The following is a 19,888-nucleotide window of genomic DNA, read 5'->3' as shown; positions in this document are numbered from 1 at the left end:
AGGAAAATGTTTTCATTTCAATTAGCAACATTGATAGATGTAACCTTGAATGAACTTTCATTGATTCTCAGCCCCTAGACAGTACAACGCTCCCATTACTAGCAATCCCCGCAACCCAGCCATGAGCCTACACAGAGACACAGAGATATCCAAGCACCTGTCACACTGTGGTAACAGTGGACAAAAAGGGGAGGGTGTAGATGGAGGTAGGGAAGCAGCAAAAATAAGAAACTGCTAACACTAGGAAAAAAAATGCTAAAACAAAGGCCGCAAAACACGCTGCCCAATGTAGCTCCAAGATGGGCGCTACACTGAGACCACATGACCCACATGAGCCTGTGCACATACAAATGAACTGCTGACCGCTATAAGCAAACTGCTCCATTTGTGGACCTCAACACACAGAAAACCAGCATTTGTTTGTTGCTAACTAGGTTAAATTGCATTCAACCACATCAAAAAATTTGCATTTAGGACTCCAAGTTTTCTAATGCGTTTTTATCATTTGACATGTCAGAAGGGCCAAACAGAAAAACTTCAACTTTTTGCTGGTCAGAATATTTAAACCATTGACCAAACGCTATACGAGCAGCAGCAGTGAGCAAATCAGACTTGAGGGCAGCATGATTAGGACATTGTAAAAAGAAATGAGTTATAGTCTCAGCGATCTTAAAAGGATAATAATTTAGACCAAAAGCGCCAAGCCACAGTCGAGTATGAATTACGGAAGAGTATCTGTCAAGAGCATAATCACAAGGCGAAAAATACTTTTCAAAATTAAAATGATTAACTAACGCTCTCTTAAAAGAGCTAATTGAATCAGATGCACACATTACTGCATTTAGTATTTTACTCTGTCTAACACTAGACGATTTTACTCGTCAATGGGGAACCCCTGGGAGTCAATAGGTTAACAGTAAATTACAGTTTCCTGTCAAGTCCAAAGGCCAAATACTGTATGCATTTGCAAAAGCTTAGAATTAGAGTTAGAGTTATCATTTGGATAAGGATTATGGGTAATGGTCCAGTTTGTGCCTTCTTGAAGAGCAAGTTCAGGAGGCACTTTAAAGACCCACCTTCAACCGACAGGCTTTTCGACCATTTGTTTTTGTTATGGAAATTCACATTGCTTATTGTAGTGATCTAACTGGATTGATCTGCAGCTTAGGGCAGAACTTTCACATATGAGAATTGTTCCGTGGCATGCAGTGCCTGTCAGTTGAAGGTGGGCCTTTAACACTCATCGCCTGTTTTCTGGACATGTGTGATGTTAAGTTGAAGAAGTGGGATAAGAGAGACTTTAGGAAGGAATACCAGACAAGATGAAAGAGTGCCTACACCAGAAAGGCTATGAAACACCATCTTTCACAATTTGGCAAATTTCTCATTTAGAGTTAACCCTAACCCTTCTGCCAATTTAACTTCCAAAGCCAAGCTTAAAGAACTTGGCAATTGAAATGAATTGTCTTGAAGTTGCATACAATGAGTTGCCAGATACTAGGATTGGTAAGACAGCAGAGTTGCAATACCCGAACAGTTAATCCTAATAATCATGGATACATGAAGTTAGCTGCAGAAATGCTCTGTGATCCAGCTTAATTACTGGAATAGGAAATTTTAACCAAATATTTGAAAGCCTTGCCATTAGTAGTGGTTAGACCACTTGCTTCCCACCATTGTGGCCCGGGTTCAATTCCCAGGCTCGGTATCAAATGAGGGTAGAGTTTGTTGGTACTCTACTCTGCTCTGTGAGGTTTTTCTCTGAGTATTCCAATTTTCCCCTCCCCTCAAAAACCAACATTTGATTTGATTTGCATTAATTTGTTGATTTCAATTGACAGAGTACCCAATTAGAGCTCCAGTGCTAGAAGACTAGACACTTAAATAAAAAAGTTCCTTTTCTTTTTCTTTTCCCTTTACTGAAATTAGCATTGTCCATTTAGAAAACAAAATTCACTGACCATGAACAGCACTTACATGAACAACACTTACATGTACAAAAAGCACAAGAAAATTAAAGGAATTAAAAGTGCATCACCTTGCATCTCGGGCATCTCCAGTCTCCACCAGGTATCTTTTTCATCGGTGGAATGAGGCAGTGCAGATGATAGGCTGATGGACAGCTGTCACAACACAACAACTGCCCACCATCTTTACACACTCGGCAATAATCACTGTGCATGTCTTCACTGGAATCACTTGTCATTTCATCTTCCTACACAAAAGATAAATTTTAAATTATTCCGGCACAGTTCTTCAAGCCAATTAAAACTTCTTCAACCTATACAACTTAACATAATGCACAAATCACCGCGCAGCAACCTAGCTGAAACAAATCTTGATTTTATCATGGATGGAAAACACTGTAATATGCTGGAGCTGAGTATGATGATGGTGGGTAAAACACTTAAAGTATGATTTGATTTTTGTGCTGAATGGTGACTTATCATCTACATGTTGATAAAGTTAAGTCAGCCTTTTAAGAATAAACAGATTAAGGTACAAGAATTAAATTAAACTAAATCTTTTAGAGGGAACGTACTTGTAAACTTACACAGACAGGACAACTCCAGCGTCCCTGTGGTGGTTCGTCCAGTGGAGGATCAAGACACCTCAAGTGAAACGACAGAGTGCAAGTGTCGCACAGCAGCAGGTCTCCACCCTCTTCACATTCCTCACAATAATCCTGATGTTCATCCTGCATATAGCAGTTCTGTGTTATTATTGTTCATTGATACACTTAATCTAAATAAGATGTTGACGTTGTTAACAAGCAAGGCAGTGAGGACAGATGGTCACTTTGTTGGATAATGAGAAAAACAGAAAAGTTTAGCATATGTTAAAAGGAAGTGCATTTTAAGGGAGGGGGGGGGGGGGGCACTGTCAAATAATATTTTAGATGACCAACATTATTTAAAGAATGACACAAGGATATACTGTATATTAATTATTGTTCTTTTTCTTTTTCTCAATAACTTACCACACTCACAACGTTTTCATCATCATTTCCTACGAAAGTGAACACAACAAGTCAAGTACATGTGAACACTGATGGGAAGGACATTTTATTATACTGTATGCACCCAATGTTCTGTTTGATTCGTATTCTCATCATTGATTGGCTCTATGATTATCATTAAGCCTGCATTGATTGATTAAATTCAATTTATTACCAAGGACAAAGGAAACAGGAGTGGGTCAATGATCCTTTAACTTATTTGGGAACTGAAATTCTGTGCAATTCAGCTATACTTATTTTTAGCAATGCTTCCTTAGTTAGGAAAAGGCACTTTCGACGTTTTTTGGATAGCATTTTCCTTTGCAACTTGGACTTTGAGGTGACCCATTCATAAGTGTGAACGTTTCAAATCTTGGCCAAGTTATGCCAAATGAAGAATGCTTAAATCACTAGATACCATGCACCTCTATCTTTTTGTGGTATTGCACTCCAAGTGCACTACACACTATGTCACCAGGTTGTAAGAGTGTCCATGGTGCCAATAGGCCTGCAGCGTGTGCATCAATCACAAAAACGAAAAGGTCTGTTGGAAGCGTGCTTGTGTTTCAACAAAATTAGTGCCAAAATGGCAAGAATTTGTGACGCTGATCAATAATAATTGAAAGCAGCTACTATTTCCAAAATGATGGAATTACCTGGTGATAAATAACCTCATCTAGAAGGGCAAATTTTTGACTTTGCAGAAACGATGGTCAACCTCAAGAATTAAGCGATTGTGATCTTTGTATTGAATTCACACATTTCTTGTCAAACTTTATAACACTTGAAAGATCAAAAAACCAAACTAACAAAAACAAAACCCGGTGTCTTGCCATCATTTTGACACAGATGTATCCTTTGTTTCCGCCTAAACACACAAAATTGAAGCAAAAATCTCCCAAAAATGTTTTTCATTGGTGGAATTTTTTTATATTCACAGTTTAAAATTTATGTTGTTTTCATGTTGCAAATGTTGTTGCTGATGGCAAAATTCTTCATTCTCAATTGACACTTCCTGAAAACTTCCTTCTGCTCTTCCTAAAAATTGTGTATTAATATTCATTAACTTTTTTATCAATATTTGTTTTGTATAAAGCAGGCTAACAAAATTTGTGCCTTGCTTAGTTTGCATTTTTGAGCATTAAAATAGATTTTTCAGTCCTATGTTTCTGACACAGCAAGTCATATATTTTGAGGTCTCCCATACCAATAGTGAATACTAACCCCGCTGGACAGCGCTTAACTTCAGCGAACTTTTGTCTGGAAAGATGTCAGAAACTCAGAGCACATGCTTTAACTTGTGGTGAAAAAGAAGTTGGAAGGGAATTTGGAAATGATTAACATGTCAGCCTCGAAGCCACTGTACTGGAGTATCTCGATTCTCGATTTATTGTTGTTAAAAGGAAATGGAAAAAGAACTAACCTGCACTTTTCTTCCTCTCCTTCTTTCTTTTTTTGATGATAGCCTTTTCCTTTTTGCCTTTATTTTTCTCTGTCTTTTTCTTTGCAGCTTTTCCACTTGTTTGGCTTGTGTCGCTATCCTCATCGGCTAAATCACTTTTCCTTTTATTTGCCTGATTTGTCCCTTTTGCTTTGCCATTGCTTTTTCTTGACCTGCTGCCCGAACTGGCCTCACTGCCTCTGTCACTATCATCATCCAAGAGTTTGGATTTTCGATCTCCTGTATGAATAAAGTTGGAGGAAGTTTATCACACTGAAGTTGTTTAAAAAGTGGATAATAAAAATAATAATAATAATAATAACTTTATTCAGGTCTCAAGGTTATTTAGCTGAGCACAAGTCCACTACTAATTGGGGAGACTACAAATCAACTGAAATCAGAACATCAAATCAAATGTTGGTTTTTGAGGAGAGGGGAAAACCGAGTACCCAGGCTTGAATATTTTTACATACACTTTATGTACATGTATGTCAACCCCTTATATGTACTGGGATGAAAAAATAGCTGAGAAGACAAATGACCAACAACAACAAAAAAAACAACAAAACAACTTGTCCCCATAATTTCAAATTTAAATTACCATCAATGAAATAAAAACATTTCAAAATGAATTAACTAACCTTTGGCTCCTTTCTTTGACTTAAACACCAACTTAATTTTTGTCCGTGATTTAGTTTCAGCATGTGACTCGCTCACCAAAGCATCATTACCACCATCATCATCATCATCATCCTCATCATCGTTAGCTGACTCAGGGTCAGACTCCTCACCAAATGAAACCAAATCAACTGTCTCCTTCTGAGAAAATGAAAGAGATACCCAACTCTTTGAGACAAACAATGTTATTATCCAAAACAATAATATTTGAATATGACACTCGTTGTTCTTTTTCTTTTTTAATGGTGTCACATTTCCTGTCACAGCTACCTCTTGTTGCGAGTTGTATACAAATACGTAGCTTGGGCATTTGCTGAATTCCGTTCTTTGTTGTTTATTAAAAACCACAATGCTTGCTTTTAAAACAAGCAGCACGTATGCAGGTGGTATTGCTCAGAAAAGTGAAAATTGAATATGAATGCTGGGCTGTAGCTAAAATTTTTTAAAGACGGTAAACATGCACTTAGCAGGCAGAAGGCCCAGTTGCACACGCCTCTAACGTGTCACTTCCAGCAGGGTCCAGGGGCATACTTCCCCAAAAATTTTGAACTTTAGACTCTCATAAATGCATTTTCCTCAATTTTAGGAGGTAAATTCAAGGCCATTTGTGATGTTCTCAGACAATTTCTTGTTGCCTTTTTACTGAAAAAATGTCACTTTCTTTGAACACCTGCTGTCGGTGTCTTGCGCCAATTCTGTGGTAGTAATAGCACTTTCTTTGAATTTTCACTTGGTCTGCCAGAGTTTGCATCTCTTTTTTCAGAAATCCCAGAGACAAATCCCAAAAACTCAATTACTTGATTACCTGGAAAAATATTCAGAATAGCTGGCGATTTTTTCCCGTTGCCAGGTTCTATCTACATCCCTGGAATGGAAAAACTGAATTGAAAGCTCGATTGTTCAAAGACTTGCTGCACATGCCGGACCATTTTTGACGGTCGCTTCTTTTCATAAAAAGTCTTTCATTCCACAAAAAGGTACACCACCGATGCACAGGCAATTCTCGGAAATTATTCGGGTTACCTCACCAAATATAAGTTCTACTCCTATTTGAATGGTGTTGCATTACCTGTCACAACTATCTTGTTATGCGAGTGGTTCGGCATTTCCTTCTAATTTTGTTAAATACCGCTGGCAATCAATGCCCGCTTTTAAAACCAGCAGTGCAAATGCTAGTGACATTACTTGAAAAAGTGAACGTGAATGAAAAAACCGAAAGTGCAAATATTTTAAATATGTTGCCGAGTTCCCGGTGAGTGCCGACAGAAAAATCATTCCGTGTGGTCACTTCTTTAAGGTGCAACACAAAGGAAACTTAAGGTACTGAATAACAAAGGCAGAACAGATGCGCATGTACCGGTACAAGCGCATGAATGCGCACACTTTCATATGCATATTAATATACAGTTGTACGCGTATGTGCGTATAAACTGCGTATGCGTAGGTTTTTTTCTGTATTTTATTGTTTTCATTTGTAAGTTGTACAAGGGACAAGCAAAAAGATACTATAATGCTAAATTAAACAATTAAAAAAAAAAAGGAAAAAAACCTACGCATACTATTTACTACAGCTGTATGTATGCATAGGTTATCTGAGCAGTATTGTAACTGCCTGATTCCATTGGTCTTGGATTTGAAATAAACATATTTTAAAGTACTTACAGTCTTAGCTGACTTGGCCACTTTTGATGTGATTTTCTGCTTCTTTCCTTTGCCACCAGTTTTGACACTTGAAGTATTAGAGGAAGCACTGCCCAAAGACTTTTTCTTCTTATAGTCATTCCACAATGCCCCAAGAAGGGCATTGATTTTGGTGTGAGCAACAGATGGGTTGGCTTCAACAATCAAGTACCTCACTAGTTTACTAAACTTAAGGTACGTCATTCCTTGTTCATTCTCCTCTGTGATATTTACTTCAATGTTGTTCATACGAAGATATTTTGCTACGGATACAGCCTTGGATACTTGGTCCTACATGTAAGTCAAGAAAACTCTTGATTAACCCCCTGGTTTCTGTTTTTATTTTTTATTTTGACAAAAACCATTCTCACATGAATGTGCACCCTTTTTATAATGATTATTTTTGTTAAAACATCAAACTTCTGGTAAGGTTGTGCAGAGTGTTACAAATATGTGAGCCAACGAGGTATGGCGTTTTGTTGAGGACAAAATATCCACATAACAAATATTTCGAGGTCAAGAAATTTACTGTATTTACCCCTGTTTAAGTCGATCCGGTGTATAAGTCGACCCCCCATTTTTGATGGCAAAAAAAGCAATTTCTTATTTCTTTGTTAAATGTTCATGGGATACTAACCTTGTATTGTTCCATTTCTGGAACTTTGGATACACAAAAAAAGCCAGGGCCTCAAGCGCTTAATAGTTTTGTGCTTCAGCACTTGTTATATATGCTGGCATTTTGTCCTTGAGTTTCGAAAAAGTTCTCAGAAAAGTGAACATGAAAAGCACAAACTAACCTGTTTTGCTGTTCAGGGACAAAGGGCTTTAGAGGGTAAGCACAAAACCACAGAAGCTGGAGTCAATCCTTGAAAATGACTTCAAAAATGATGCAAAATGTGCCAAGTTTAATTGGTCCTCAATGATTTATAATATCTCACATGACAGATAAAACAAAAACTCATAAACCAAACACTACCAGGTTTGCAAAAGCATTTAAAGCAGACAGGTTTGTATACAGAATAAAAAACAATCATTACCAACCAGGATTTTCAGGCAACACAAGTGACGATGCTTGCACGCAAACATAAGGTATTGTGCCAGGTTACTAAGCAGTTGAACGACCATGTTTTATTTGAAAAAACAGATCTGAAACGCCTTTTTGAGCTTTCTGCCTTTGGTAACCGACATTTCCAGTGTCTATTTCATATTATTTTGTGCTAGTGCTAGTGAGTATCTTCAACATTTAGAGTTGGACAAATCCTTTTTCATTTCAACTGGAATTACTTACATTCATTTTTTGAAGTCTTTTGTCACTAGATGAAAAGCCAACCTTTTCCACCACGTTTGTTATGCCCAAGACAACATTAATATGTTTTTTGAATGAATTATTTAGCTGGAACTTGGCTCTAAATCTTTGACCCGTGTACAAAGTGAGGGCGATTTTTTGAGCATCTTTTAAGGCCACAAAAGGTCCCCTAGTTGTACATGGGTAAATATGGTAAATTCGAAGTCAACAGAAAGGAAAACTGAACTTAAGAATTTTTTTAGATCTCAAAATTCCAAGTTGAAAATAAAAACGAATTTGAAAAATTAAAAATTTGAAGTCAAAAATAAAAAAATCACAGTTGAGAAAAAAATTCAAAGTCAAGAGCATTGATTGCAGGCTCACAATGAGTGAGTAGGTACATATGAACTCTATGTAATCTTAGGATCAAATTAGTGTTGTCCTAAGCAGCGAGTATACATATACATATCAACAGACTTACCGGTAACTGATTAGAGTGCAATGTGAAGTGCTAGTTTTCTATCCCACATGAACCATGTGAGCGTTAGCCCTATGTGAATGGGCCTACACAAGGACAGAAAAACTCTGACCAGGGTGGGAATTGAACCCAAGTCCTTCGGGTTAGATCACCACTGCTCTACTGACTGAGCTACAAGGTCAGATGGGAGCAGGCCGCAGGAACCGAAGATGTTAAAGTCACGGCAATGAACATGTACAAGTACAAGGAAGAATTACCTTTTTGCAAACGTTGGCAAAAACGTAACCCTTCCTTTATACTTGTACATGTTCATTGTCGTGACTTTAACATCTTCAGTTCCCACAGCCTGCTCCCGTCTGACCTTGTAGCTCAGTTGGTAAAATGGGTAAATGGGTGCTTTAAGTCAATAATGCGAGTCAACATGCCTCACGGGCTTCCAGATTGTGCCTCCCCAGTTGTGCACACTACTTTGGAGTGGTCTAGAGTGCTAAAGAAGACAACCTTTCGGCATTAACAGAACCCTGGGAGTAGAAAATTCGGGCTTCTAATGAACATGGGAAGGTTTAAGAAGTGGTGGTTTTACTAAATATTAATGCAAGGTTAAATAAGAGACTTTCCAACAGAATTCCTTGAGGTCAAGCAATAGACCTCTTTCATAATGGCGGCCAAATAAATTATTCTTTTTTTTTTAATGCTAATAAGCCCTACTAACCTCGCTACGACAAGCAAATTTCAAAAGAATATTTGTTTTAAAACGAGGGCAGTAGGTCTAATTAACATAAATACAAAAGAATGTAAAGTTGGTCGCCATTTACGAAAGTGGTCTATTTTGCATCTTTTGTTCACTACATCTATCAAAAGAAGGAGACAGTTTTTATTCTTACTGCTCTTTGAGTGAGTATAGGACACTAAATACTGTATTTACCCGTGTATAAGTCGACCTTTCATGGCCTCAAAAGAAGCTCCAAAAATCGCCCTCGACTTAAACACGGGTCAAAGACTTTGAGCCAAGTTCCAGCTATTAAGTAATGTATTCAAAATTAACATAATAATGTTGTCTTGGACATAACGAATGCAGTGGACAAAAGCCAACAAAAGACTTCAAAATGAATGACAAAAGACTTCAAAACGAATGTAAGCAATTCCAGTTGAAAGGAAAGAGGATTTGTCCAACTCTAATGTTGAAGATACTCACAAGCACAAATATGAAATAGACACTGGAAATTTTCGTTTTCCAAAGGCGGAAAGCTCTAAAAGGCATTTCTGTTTCTTCAAATAAAAACTTGATCGTTCAACGGCTTAGTAACCTGGCACAATACCTCATGTTTGCGTGCAAGCATCATCACTTGTGTTGCGTGAAAATACTGGTTGGTAATGAATGTTTTTTATTCTTTATACAAACCTGGCTGACTTAAATGCTTTTGCAAACTTCGTATTGTTTAGTTTATGAGTTTTGTTTTGTTTGTCATTTGAGAAATTAAAAGTCAAGGACCAATTAAACCTTGAACATTTTTGCATCGTTCTCAAGTTATTTTCAAAGATTGACTCCTGCTTCCTGTGATGTTGTGCTTATCCTCTACAGCCCTTTATCCTTGAACAACGAAATAGGTTAGTTTGAGGTTTACATGTTCGATTTTCCGAGAACTTTTTCGAAACTCAATGAAAAAATGCCCGCATATACAACAGATGCTGAACCACAAAACTATTAAGCGCTTGAGGCCCTGATTTTTTTGTGTATCCACATTTCCAGAAATCGAAGAATGCAAGATTAGTGTCCCATGAACATTTAACAAAGAAATTAAGAAATTCCTTTTTTTGCCATCAAAAATGGGGGGTCGACTTATACACGGGTAAATTCGGTAACTCTTATCAAGGCTGCTGCCTATGAAAATTTTTAGTAAAAGTTAGTAACCTGAGTCATTTTTCTACAGCCCAGAATTAATTAATTAATTAAAAGTGAGGATGAATCACCTTGTGATAAGCTAGGTGCCCGTTCGAGCTACTCGTTCAGAGATTTGGTTGCCAACACTCGCAAGTAAGGCACCCCAGGCGACCAAATTTTGCATGTTTTACTCCCAACCAATGTAGCACCAGTGCAGTGTAATGGTAAAAAACCCTGGAAGTTACTGCTTGCAAATTTTCATACTTAAAAGTCCTTATAAATGGTGTAGACTCATGAATATGGTTGCCACTGAGCTAAGCTTACGTATACTTGTGACTCAAGCAAAGCAACCTTGGTTGCTGTTCAGATTTATCAATAAACCAACCTTACCAACTTAATACTTACATCTTTAGTGTTTCGTTCATTGCCAACACCAGTAATAGCGTCCTCATCTGAAGCGACGTTCTGCTTCTTTGAGGACTGCTCATCATCTAAAATTGTTATGTCATCCTAAAAGACAACCAAAATTTAATATTGGTAAAAGGGCAATCAGTCCACATTATCTTTATCTTAGAACACATATAACGATGGTTCCCAATTGTTTACATTATTCAATCCTTACTACACCTTGCTAAATGACCTTTGATATTTTGTGCCTACAAAAAAAGTGGTCATCATTCAGGAGAAAATAACTTTGATGATGCTGAGGTAGAGATTGCAAGAGTTGCATTAGTAACCACTTTTTGTCACTGACAATATGTTTTCATATTCACTAAGGAAAAACACTACAATAATTTGTTACCATCAGACATAATACATCTTTGTTATCCACAATTAGCGGAGCCAAGGTAAGTTGTCTGGCAACACCTTCATGTACACGTACAAGTAGGTACAGCTGTACAAGGAGAAACACTTTCAAAATAAAAGTTACATGTACTGGTACAACATACTTCATTTTCGTCACCCCTTTTTCTCTTCTTTCCATTTGAAGCAGGTTTAATTATTGATGCTGATTCCTCTGTCCTCCTTTTCTTCACTTGTGGCTTCTCAATGTCACCATCTGTTTTAGATCAACATTAGTAAATTGAGAAGTTTCAAGACACCACAGGAGCATGTTCAACAAAACACTTCATAATATTGGTTTTCGTCATTAACTTTCTCCAATGGGTGTGATAAAGGCCCTGTCCATACATATCGGGATATTTAAAAAAAGACTTTTCACTCATTTTTGCCTTCAGTCCACACAAATACAGCGTTTTCACATAAAATAATGATAGAACTTTATTTCCACATGATAATGTTTAAAGCTGAATAGCTTGTGGGGTCGTGCACAAATGAAATCAAATCATATTGGTTTTTGCTGAGTATTATTTAGTATGTTAACTACTTATCTATGTATTTATATCTGATATTTAATATTATTTAATTTATTTATTTGTGTATATTAGTAATTTAACGATTTATATGCATTTTTTTACTTGATTTTTAATTTAATTTTTGTCTCTTCTGAATACAAAAATTGTTTAACAATAATAAAGTAGAGGTAGAAGGAGATAAACAAAAGTTCCTTACATTGTTCCACATTGTATGTTTGGGGTATGTGCCTAAATTTCATAATACAGTTGCCTCCCGATAACTCAAACCTTCCAAGGAAATTGAAAAAGGTTCGAGTTATTGGGAGTCCAAGTTATCCGGAGTAAGGAGTTAAGCAATAAAATACAGGCACTGAAGTTGCATGCACCCTGAAACAACGAAACCCGAACTGAACTGATACATTTTGTGTAATGCAAAAAAGGACAAATATTACTTGGCTGCTTCAAAATAAATAAAATGTTTTCGACTGAAGTACAGTGTCTGTTTTGATGTCACGTACTGACAGACGAGGTTCGAGTTATAAGGGATAAAAATATATAGAGAATGACCTGAAGGGAGGTATCAAGGGTTTGAGTTACCGTGGGTAAAATTGCAGGAAATTGTATGATGGAAATCTAGAGGAAATTGATTTTGGTTCAAGTTAGTGCGAAGTTTTAGTTAGCCAGGGTTCGAGTTATCAGGAGTCGACTGCAATTTGCTTTTTCCAAGTACATTTTTTGCCATCTTTCCCTAAAACATTCACACATAGAAGCACACCTAATATTTAAGTCTCAATCTCAAATAGAAAATGGTTAAAGGAGACATGGATGTCATTAATAAACAATGAAATGAAAATTCTTAAGAGAATACTGACATGACAAATTTTTACTTTCAAATTCCAGAAAAAAATTAGTTGATGACTCATGTAACTTTCTTGTTTTTGAGTCATCAGAGTTCTGAAAAAAAATGTCTAAAAGGGCTTACAAGGATTTTAATACTTCTTAGGGGAAGTGGGGATAAGAAATAAAAAAATGCCTTTTGAATTTATTTTCAAAGACTATTAGTATTTTGTTTAACCTGTGACATGGGAAAATAGACAGTAAATTAGTTTATCGTCTTGCGTGCGTGTACGAAGTGAAGGTGCGCGGGGAATATTCCAGAGAATTCGAATTGAGAGTCGATCAAGCAAACAGATGTGTTAAAATTTCATTTGATGAAAAGGATTAAAATCAGCTTTTCAATCACACCCGATATTTTGCCTTCCTCGGCCCAGGAACCACTGTCCTTGAAAAAACTAATGAAACTTCGGACATTTTTGCGCGAGGAAGTTCGCGATTCTTTCCCAAATCCCGCACGGTTTTACTGGAAGGTCAGAATAGGCGCGATAGCGGGAACTTTCAAATTTACGACGTTCAGGCAAAAAATACCCAACCGATATGGATGAAGAAGCTACTAGCCTAAAATTCTGATGATAACAATCATTGGACAGAAATATTATCACAAATACTAAGGATAGTAGATAAAATAGAGACCCTATTCTAACGAAAAAGCGACTCATGCGATTCCTCGCTGCTCTTTAAGTCCAAAACAGAAACATCTTGCTTAAGAAGCACTTTTCCGTTCCATACAAACCAAATTTCATTAATTAAACAACAGGCTAGATCTCTTTTAACATCTCGGTAAACTAAAGTTAAAAGTTTGAGTTAGTTGTGGAAGATGATAAAGCCATGAACTATAGTTTACTCGCTGCGCATGCAAATGACGGAAATTAGACGATCTTACCATTTGGGCCGTCAGTGGACGCCTGCAATTCCTTCTTCCTACTGCTGCTAGAGGACATTTTCATTCATTCTCCTACAAAATAGCCTATAGCTGTACCTTAGAAAGGCTTTTGTGTAAAATAGGAAATAAAAAGTAGGAAGCAAGGAATAATTGAATACCCGGTTCCGAAAGATGGCGAATACGACTCGCGCAGCTGCCTTTGTCGCCGACAGAAACGAGAGCATAGTTCAGAGAAGAAGATATTTGATCATTCTTAGGCATTGCTTTGGGGAACGCTCCAACGATAGTGCCGCTTAAATCAATGGAAATAATGATTTTCAAAACCAAAGCGAAATCAAATATTTTCTTTTGTCTGAGTCGTAATGATCGTAAAGAGGATAAAATAATGACAATTTTCTATAATTTTTGTGGGGATTTGTTGATTCGTTGTTGTTTCTCCTTACTACCACACATGTGACAAAAAGTTTTCTTCTGACAGAGAAATTGTAACTCTTTCATGAAAATGAAATCTGAGATTTGTCACCTGTCATTGAAAAAGGGGGAAAATATCATAAAAATGTTAAGCCATTAGACATCATCCTGAAGTTAAAGGGGTACAGGAGTAATTAAAGAGTATGAATACACCCCTAAAAGTCATCAAAACCAGTGTAAAATTCGACCAAAAATTAAATTCTCCTCAACCATCATTTTAAGGAGTTGCCCCAATGTGCTAATAAAAGGTAGCCCATAATAAGCTTCTTCCCTGTGATTGGCTGACTTATTCTGATTGGCAGATTTTTATTGAACAATGAAAACACTTCTCTTTTGAGCATACCCCCTGACTGTAATTGTTTAAAACAACATAACTTAACTTAACTTGCAGCAATAATATATTTCAAGACTTAATTAATGATAATAATTAGTGTAAATGATGTAATGGATTTTCAATTTTAAAAACAGTTTTCAGTCCCCAATGACTCCATCCTAACATGGGATGTGGTGAACACAGTCCACACCAGACACACAGCGTGCAATTTTTTCATCTGCTATGCTCAAGTAAATTCTGGAGTTTGCAACTGAAGTAACAGTTGTCATTTTGACTTTGTAACCCCTGTCATAATTTGGCAGGGACAAAACACAAGTCTTACGTCTCCGTTTTTCCAATACCAAAAGAAACCCAAACATTCATTGAAGCTAACCTTATGCCTAATTAGACCTAAAAAATAGTTTTTAGGCCTAAGAATAGCTTAAATGAATGTTTAGGTTTGTTTCTGTATTCTGAGATTTACAAAGTTCATCATTTTACTTCAATTAAATGTCTAATATCACTATTGAAAATGTGAGGGAACAGATACACAGTAGGGTGGAATTTGCATTGTGTTTCAGAGAATATCAAAAGTCCAACATTCAGAAAATCAGTTAGAAGAGTCATTTTGATCATTCCATGATGAGTTGGAAAAGGAAAATTCCTTTTTCTCCTCTGCTTTCTTCCCGGAGGCTTTCTTACAAACACCAAAGAAACACTGCTTTCATGAAATGGAGGGTTCCTTGATTGGAATACCCCACCTGTCCTGAAATTCCACAGAAGCTCAGACTCTTCTATACTCTTTCTATGGAATTCCCTTCCCCAAAAGATTTCCAGTTTCTATCCTTTTCCTTTGATGTGGTATTTCACATTGTAGTCCTCTACAGTAATATGATTACTACCTGTATTGTGTTTTTTGGTTGTTAAATATAACAGAAAATGGAAATTAATCCTCTCAACTTCCATTTGGTTGTTTTGTTCTTTCACATCTAAAACGTAACATATTAACCCTTTTACCCTGAACTGGCCTGCACTGACAAGTCAAACTGTCTGACATCAAACAGAGTAAAAAGTGTCACTCTTAGGAAAGAAGGGGTTAAGGGCCTTCAGGATTTACAAGTCTGACATGGAGAAGAATGCCCAAAAAATAGGTTTAGAGTGGTTTTCAATTGAGTGTCGAAAGTAATTATTAGCAAATTGCTTTGGTTTTGCATTACTTCAGTCTGTGATTGGTTCAAAGGTCTCGCGCCATTTTTCCAACCAATCAAAAGTGAAACCAAAACCAATCATGGCTTATGCGTACATATTTTCCCGCACTTTGTGTCGGCTACGTGTAATTACTTTGAGTTTTGATTGGTTTACCCGATTGTCTCTGTCCTTTTTGATTGGCTAAGGTAATTACTTTGGTTTTGGTTTTACGACACTCAATTGAAACTCGCTCTAATGTATAAAACCAATAACTTAATTGCTCTTTGTTTAACCTATTGGCATAGAGAAAAGTTATGAAGTACCCAGTATTCTTTTATTTTGGACGAAGTTGCAAAAATAATCACAACTCTACAAAACAACCTTTTAAACATGTACCAGAGAGAAAAGACTAAACTGTTCTGTACAAGATAGAATAACTCCTCATTTCAACTTTCTCTCAAAGTTTCAACTTCAGGATTCGCACACTTTTTCAGACCAAAAATTCAAGGACTTTTCAAGGACTTTCAAGGGCCAAATTTTGAAATTTCAAGGACCTCTTTTTTATCTACGTCAATGAATTTACCCATAGAAATGGTCTGACAGTACAATTCTTCCTCATTTTCTGTAACGTACATGCGTGAAAATAATGTACATTTGTATGACATGACTTGAGTGGCTGCTTATTTTCACTTCAGTTTTCAAAGATTAAAAATGCGGGTCAGAAAAAAATTCAAGGACTTTCAAGGACCAGGAATGAAGAGCAGAGATTTTCAAGGATTTTCAAGGCCTTGAAAATGCACTCTCGAAATTGAAGGGTTTTCAAGGGTTTTCAAGACACGTACGAACCCTGCAACTTTCAGATTTCCACGATCTGCCTTTATCACAAGTACAATAGTCATTATTATGACACCTAATTTAAAATGAACCACTAAAGACATGACACCTTATAACTTTTGCACTAATTTTATTCATTTTGTAATTCATCAAGGTAAAGCTAATGGAAAAAAGTGGTGACATCGGTTTCTTCTTTTCTTTATGTTCCGCTGCCTAACCAGATGATCCAGTGGACAGCAAAGCCAGTGCACCTCCAGCAAGTGCTGTGGACAGCAGGTAGTTTCTGTAAACATCACTTAAGGAATAATATCATAACAGAATCTTTTGTGAATCTAGGGGAGCTGAGAATAGGCTCTTCAATATCCCAATGAGTTTAATGAACAAGACAACTACTGGTACATTTAGAGAATCCATGCAATTACAATGTTATTACAAAGGGAGTACTTTCTCCCTAGTTATGCTAAGACTCCTGTTTTTGCTGGCATTCCATAAACAAGCATAACATGAGGTAGTGGATTTACGTCTAGTGCTCTATTGGTGTGATATTAACCACTTCTAGGAAGTGTCCATTTCAGTCTAAATGCCAATTACATTCAGGGTTAGGGCTGTTCCTGGGTAACGGTTATTTTGACCATTCATGTTTACTTACAAAAAAGTTTGACGAAAATATCTGTAACAACAACAACAATTATTATTATTATTATTATTATTATTATTATTATTATTATTATTATTATTATTATTATTATTGCCTATTTGCCCATATTTCTAGACAAAAGGGAATGTTTCAGTTGAGGAGAAAGGTAAGGAACCTTCTGTGAGGTTCATTGAAATCAGGATGTATCTAAATCAGCTCCATTCCTGGACACATCTTCCTCATTCCAGTCAAACCATAAGAGCATGAATGAAATCTCAAGGTAGCAACTGTCTTTCTAATATTAAACATGAAATCGATTTAGTGTTAAATTAATTTCAGGACTGACAACTTGATGGGAAAATATCTTCAGAAAGAAAAAAATCTCAACCCAAAAACACTTATGATCTTTGAAACACTGAGGAAAAACTGAACACCGTGAACTTCCACTTATAAGCCAAGAGCTTACAGTACAAAACATCATAAGGAGTATTAACAATTCTTCGATAAGTTGATAAGCCACATATGCTGTACTAAAACTTGTTGATTGACTGTGAGTTAAAACCCTATGCACTGTTCAGAAAGAGAACAACAAAGTACATATGTACATGTACCAGGTGAAGTGGTCTATCTTACAGCACAACTTGGAAAAGTAGTCCACAAACATTGTCAATTGTAATAAGGGGAATTACCAACATAATTTAGTAAAGTAAGTTTGGGATAAATGTTAAAAAGGATACGCTGCAGGATTGAATGTTCGTAGAACATAAAATGATGCTATCAGGATCAGAAAAAGGTACAAGGAATTGTTGTAAAAGATGGAAAATGATATAGCTTCTGTTTCAGACACCTTGTTCTTTTTCCACAGAACCCTGCAAAATAAAAACCAGGCACCCTTATGTATCATAATATGCAGCATATTCACGAAGTAACAAAAAATCAGCATGAACCTTCAGTAAGTCTTTGGCCCTTTATGAGACTTAAACAGCCTTGTAACAATCCCTAACCATGATGGAAATTGCTTTTGTTAAATTCAAATTTGGTTGGATGAATGATTTCTGAATGGATGTATGATTGATTGATTCACTGACCATGGAGAATAAACAAGCAATGCAGTAAACAAATTTACAATAGAATGATAATCACTTTATTAACCCATTGACCCCTGGGAGTGAGACTTAACAAATTATACTCTGTCTAACGCCAGACCATTTAACTCGTTGTCTGGTGGCATCCTAGGGTGTTTGAGGTGTCAATGGGTCAAATAAGCAAGTGAATAAATAAATGAAATGACAAAAATGAAAGAATGATTCAACAGTATTAAATGAGGAAGAACAAAGGGGAGGACAACAAGATGAACCAACAAATAACTGAGTAACGACAAGCAAACCAACTTTTCGTCCTTCTCCTGTCGGGTCAGTTTCTTGTTGGAATCCAGCTCCATACCAACTTCTTTGCTTACAGCATTATCTCTGCGCTGAGCAATCCTGAAAGAATTAGTCAGTTATCACTACTGTTTTGCAAACTTTTTAAGAGATGACGAAGCCTATACCTCCTAAAGAACCAGTGCAAATGATGTAGCTGCCGTAAATTAGGGACTGCAAGTCTACAAGGATTGATAAACAATCTATTCACTTTCATAATGTAACAATAATCATTACATTATGAAAGTGAAGAGATTGTTTTGTTTTGGCAAATAATGTTTGACTTACTAGTTCAGTGACCTTCCTATCATTTATTGATAATAACATTGTAATTAAAGTAGTAATTAGTAGCAAAAGTTTTTAATAGAAAGCAGCCAAACTTGTCATAATAAATGAAAAATAACTATTATTCACTGTTACAGTGTACCTGTTACCTCAAATATTAGAAAAATAATTATTTGCTTGCCTTCATCTGCACAGTAACACCATAAACAGTATACCAATATTATTTTAGAACACCTGACTGGAACTGGGATTTAAACATTTCTATTTATGAACTTGGAGGAGGTGTAGCTTAGTTGGTTAGTGTGTGGCTTTTGGAGCAAGAGGTCCCCAGTTCGATTCTTGGTGACTTCAACGTCTATTTTGATGATCTGTGAAGCTATGGCTTCAAAGACCCATAAACAGGAGTACTGACAGAGGGATGGGGCAAAGGGCGCACCATTGGCTTCCATTGATGCCAGTCAAGTAGCTGACGGAACTACCCATCTTAAATAAAGTGACTTTACTTTTTTGTGTGTCCTTTTCCAACAAGGGGAGCGGGCAGGGATACAACGGTTATTGACAAAACCTCACCCCAACCCCCCCTCCATTGCAGTCATTTTTGAAACACAACATCCCTGTGAGTTACACTTTATACATAATTGACTGAGGTGGATGTTTACCAACAATTAATATACACCTCTAAGGTGTTATCAACATTTCTGAAGATTTTTAACACACAATTCTTACTTTATGTCCCTGCAACTACTTTTCTTCAAACATACCATGCTAAATTTAAGGGCACTGGATCACAGAGAAACCTCTGGATAGTAGAACTGAGAGAATTCTTGGGGAACAAGTTACAATAAGTCACTGCAACAAATAATGAGTTTATTTCTGTCTTATACTTGTTTGTTTGTTTGTTTGTTTGTTTTTTCATAAAACAAATCACACCTTTTTACTTTTTCTGCGTTTCATGATAGCCTTACAAACGTGCCTTGCCTTGCCATTTATAAATCCCAAATTATATCATCATCGTTATCAACACCATTTCCTTTATTTACACACAATAAAAGTAAAGGAAAATGGTTGACTGGTCAGGTAAAATTCAAGATGAAGGTTCAAGTAATAAAGAACATGCAACCCCAAGACTAATCTTCAGGAAAATATTCCAACTGAGAAAAAT

The 19,888-nt window shown here is 36.5% G+C and overlaps 2 protein-coding genes across 7 annotated transcripts in view; both read right to left on the bottom strand.

The window, feature by feature from the left end:
* The window catches only part of LOC137997266 (chromodomain-helicase-DNA-binding protein 4-like), a 55,059-nt gene extending 41,295 nt beyond the window's left edge, over positions 1–13,764 (bottom strand). For 3 of the 6 annotated variants that reach the window (XM_068843153.1, XM_068843149.1, XM_068843151.1), the window contains exons 1-9: positions 13,578–13,749; positions 11,393–11,502; positions 10,848–10,952; positions 6,780–7,088; positions 5,081–5,258; positions 4,422–4,679; positions 2,981–3,009; positions 2,543–2,698; positions 2,039–2,215 (exon numbers count right to left, since the gene is read on the bottom strand). In XM_068843153.1, the coding sequence (XP_068699254.1) occupies positions 2,039–2,215; positions 2,543–2,698; positions 2,981–3,009; positions 4,422–4,679; positions 5,081–5,258; positions 6,780–7,088; positions 10,848–10,952; positions 11,393–11,502; positions 13,578–13,641 (1,386 nt within the window). In that variant the 5' untranslated portion in view covers positions 13,642–13,749. Of the gene's footprint in view, positions 1–2,038; positions 2,216–2,542; positions 2,699–2,980; positions 3,010–4,421; positions 4,680–5,080; positions 5,259–6,779; positions 7,089–10,847; positions 10,953–11,392; positions 11,503–13,577 lie in introns of all 6 variants that reach the window. The other 3 variants (XM_068843155.1, XM_068843150.1, XM_068843154.1) reach the window with 2 other exon arrangements.
* Positions 13,765–16,493: 2,729 nt separating this feature from the next.
* LOC137994715 (translocon-associated protein subunit gamma-like) overlaps positions 16,494–19,888 on the bottom strand; it is a 4,014-nt gene continuing 619 nt past the window's right edge. The window contains exons 3-5 of the mRNA XM_068840319.1: positions 18,412–18,504; positions 17,758–17,889; positions 16,494–16,666 (exon numbers count right to left, since the gene is read on the bottom strand). Coding sequence (XP_068696420.1) covers positions 16,597–16,666; positions 17,758–17,889; positions 18,412–18,504 — 295 coding nt within the window. The 3' untranslated portion in view covers positions 16,494–16,596. The remainder of the gene's footprint in view (positions 16,667–17,757; positions 17,890–18,411; positions 18,505–19,888) is intronic.

The sequence above is a fragment of the Montipora foliosa genome, chromosome 3 (genome assembly GCF_036669935.1).
Source record: "Montipora foliosa isolate CH-2021 chromosome 3, ASM3666993v2, whole genome shotgun sequence".
In the NCBI taxonomy this organism is placed as follows: domain Eukaryota; kingdom Metazoa; phylum Cnidaria; class Anthozoa; order Scleractinia; family Acroporidae; genus Montipora; species Montipora foliosa.
The sequence above is the reverse complement of the archived record's forward strand: the minus strand, read 5'-3'. Positions and strand labels throughout refer to the sequence as shown.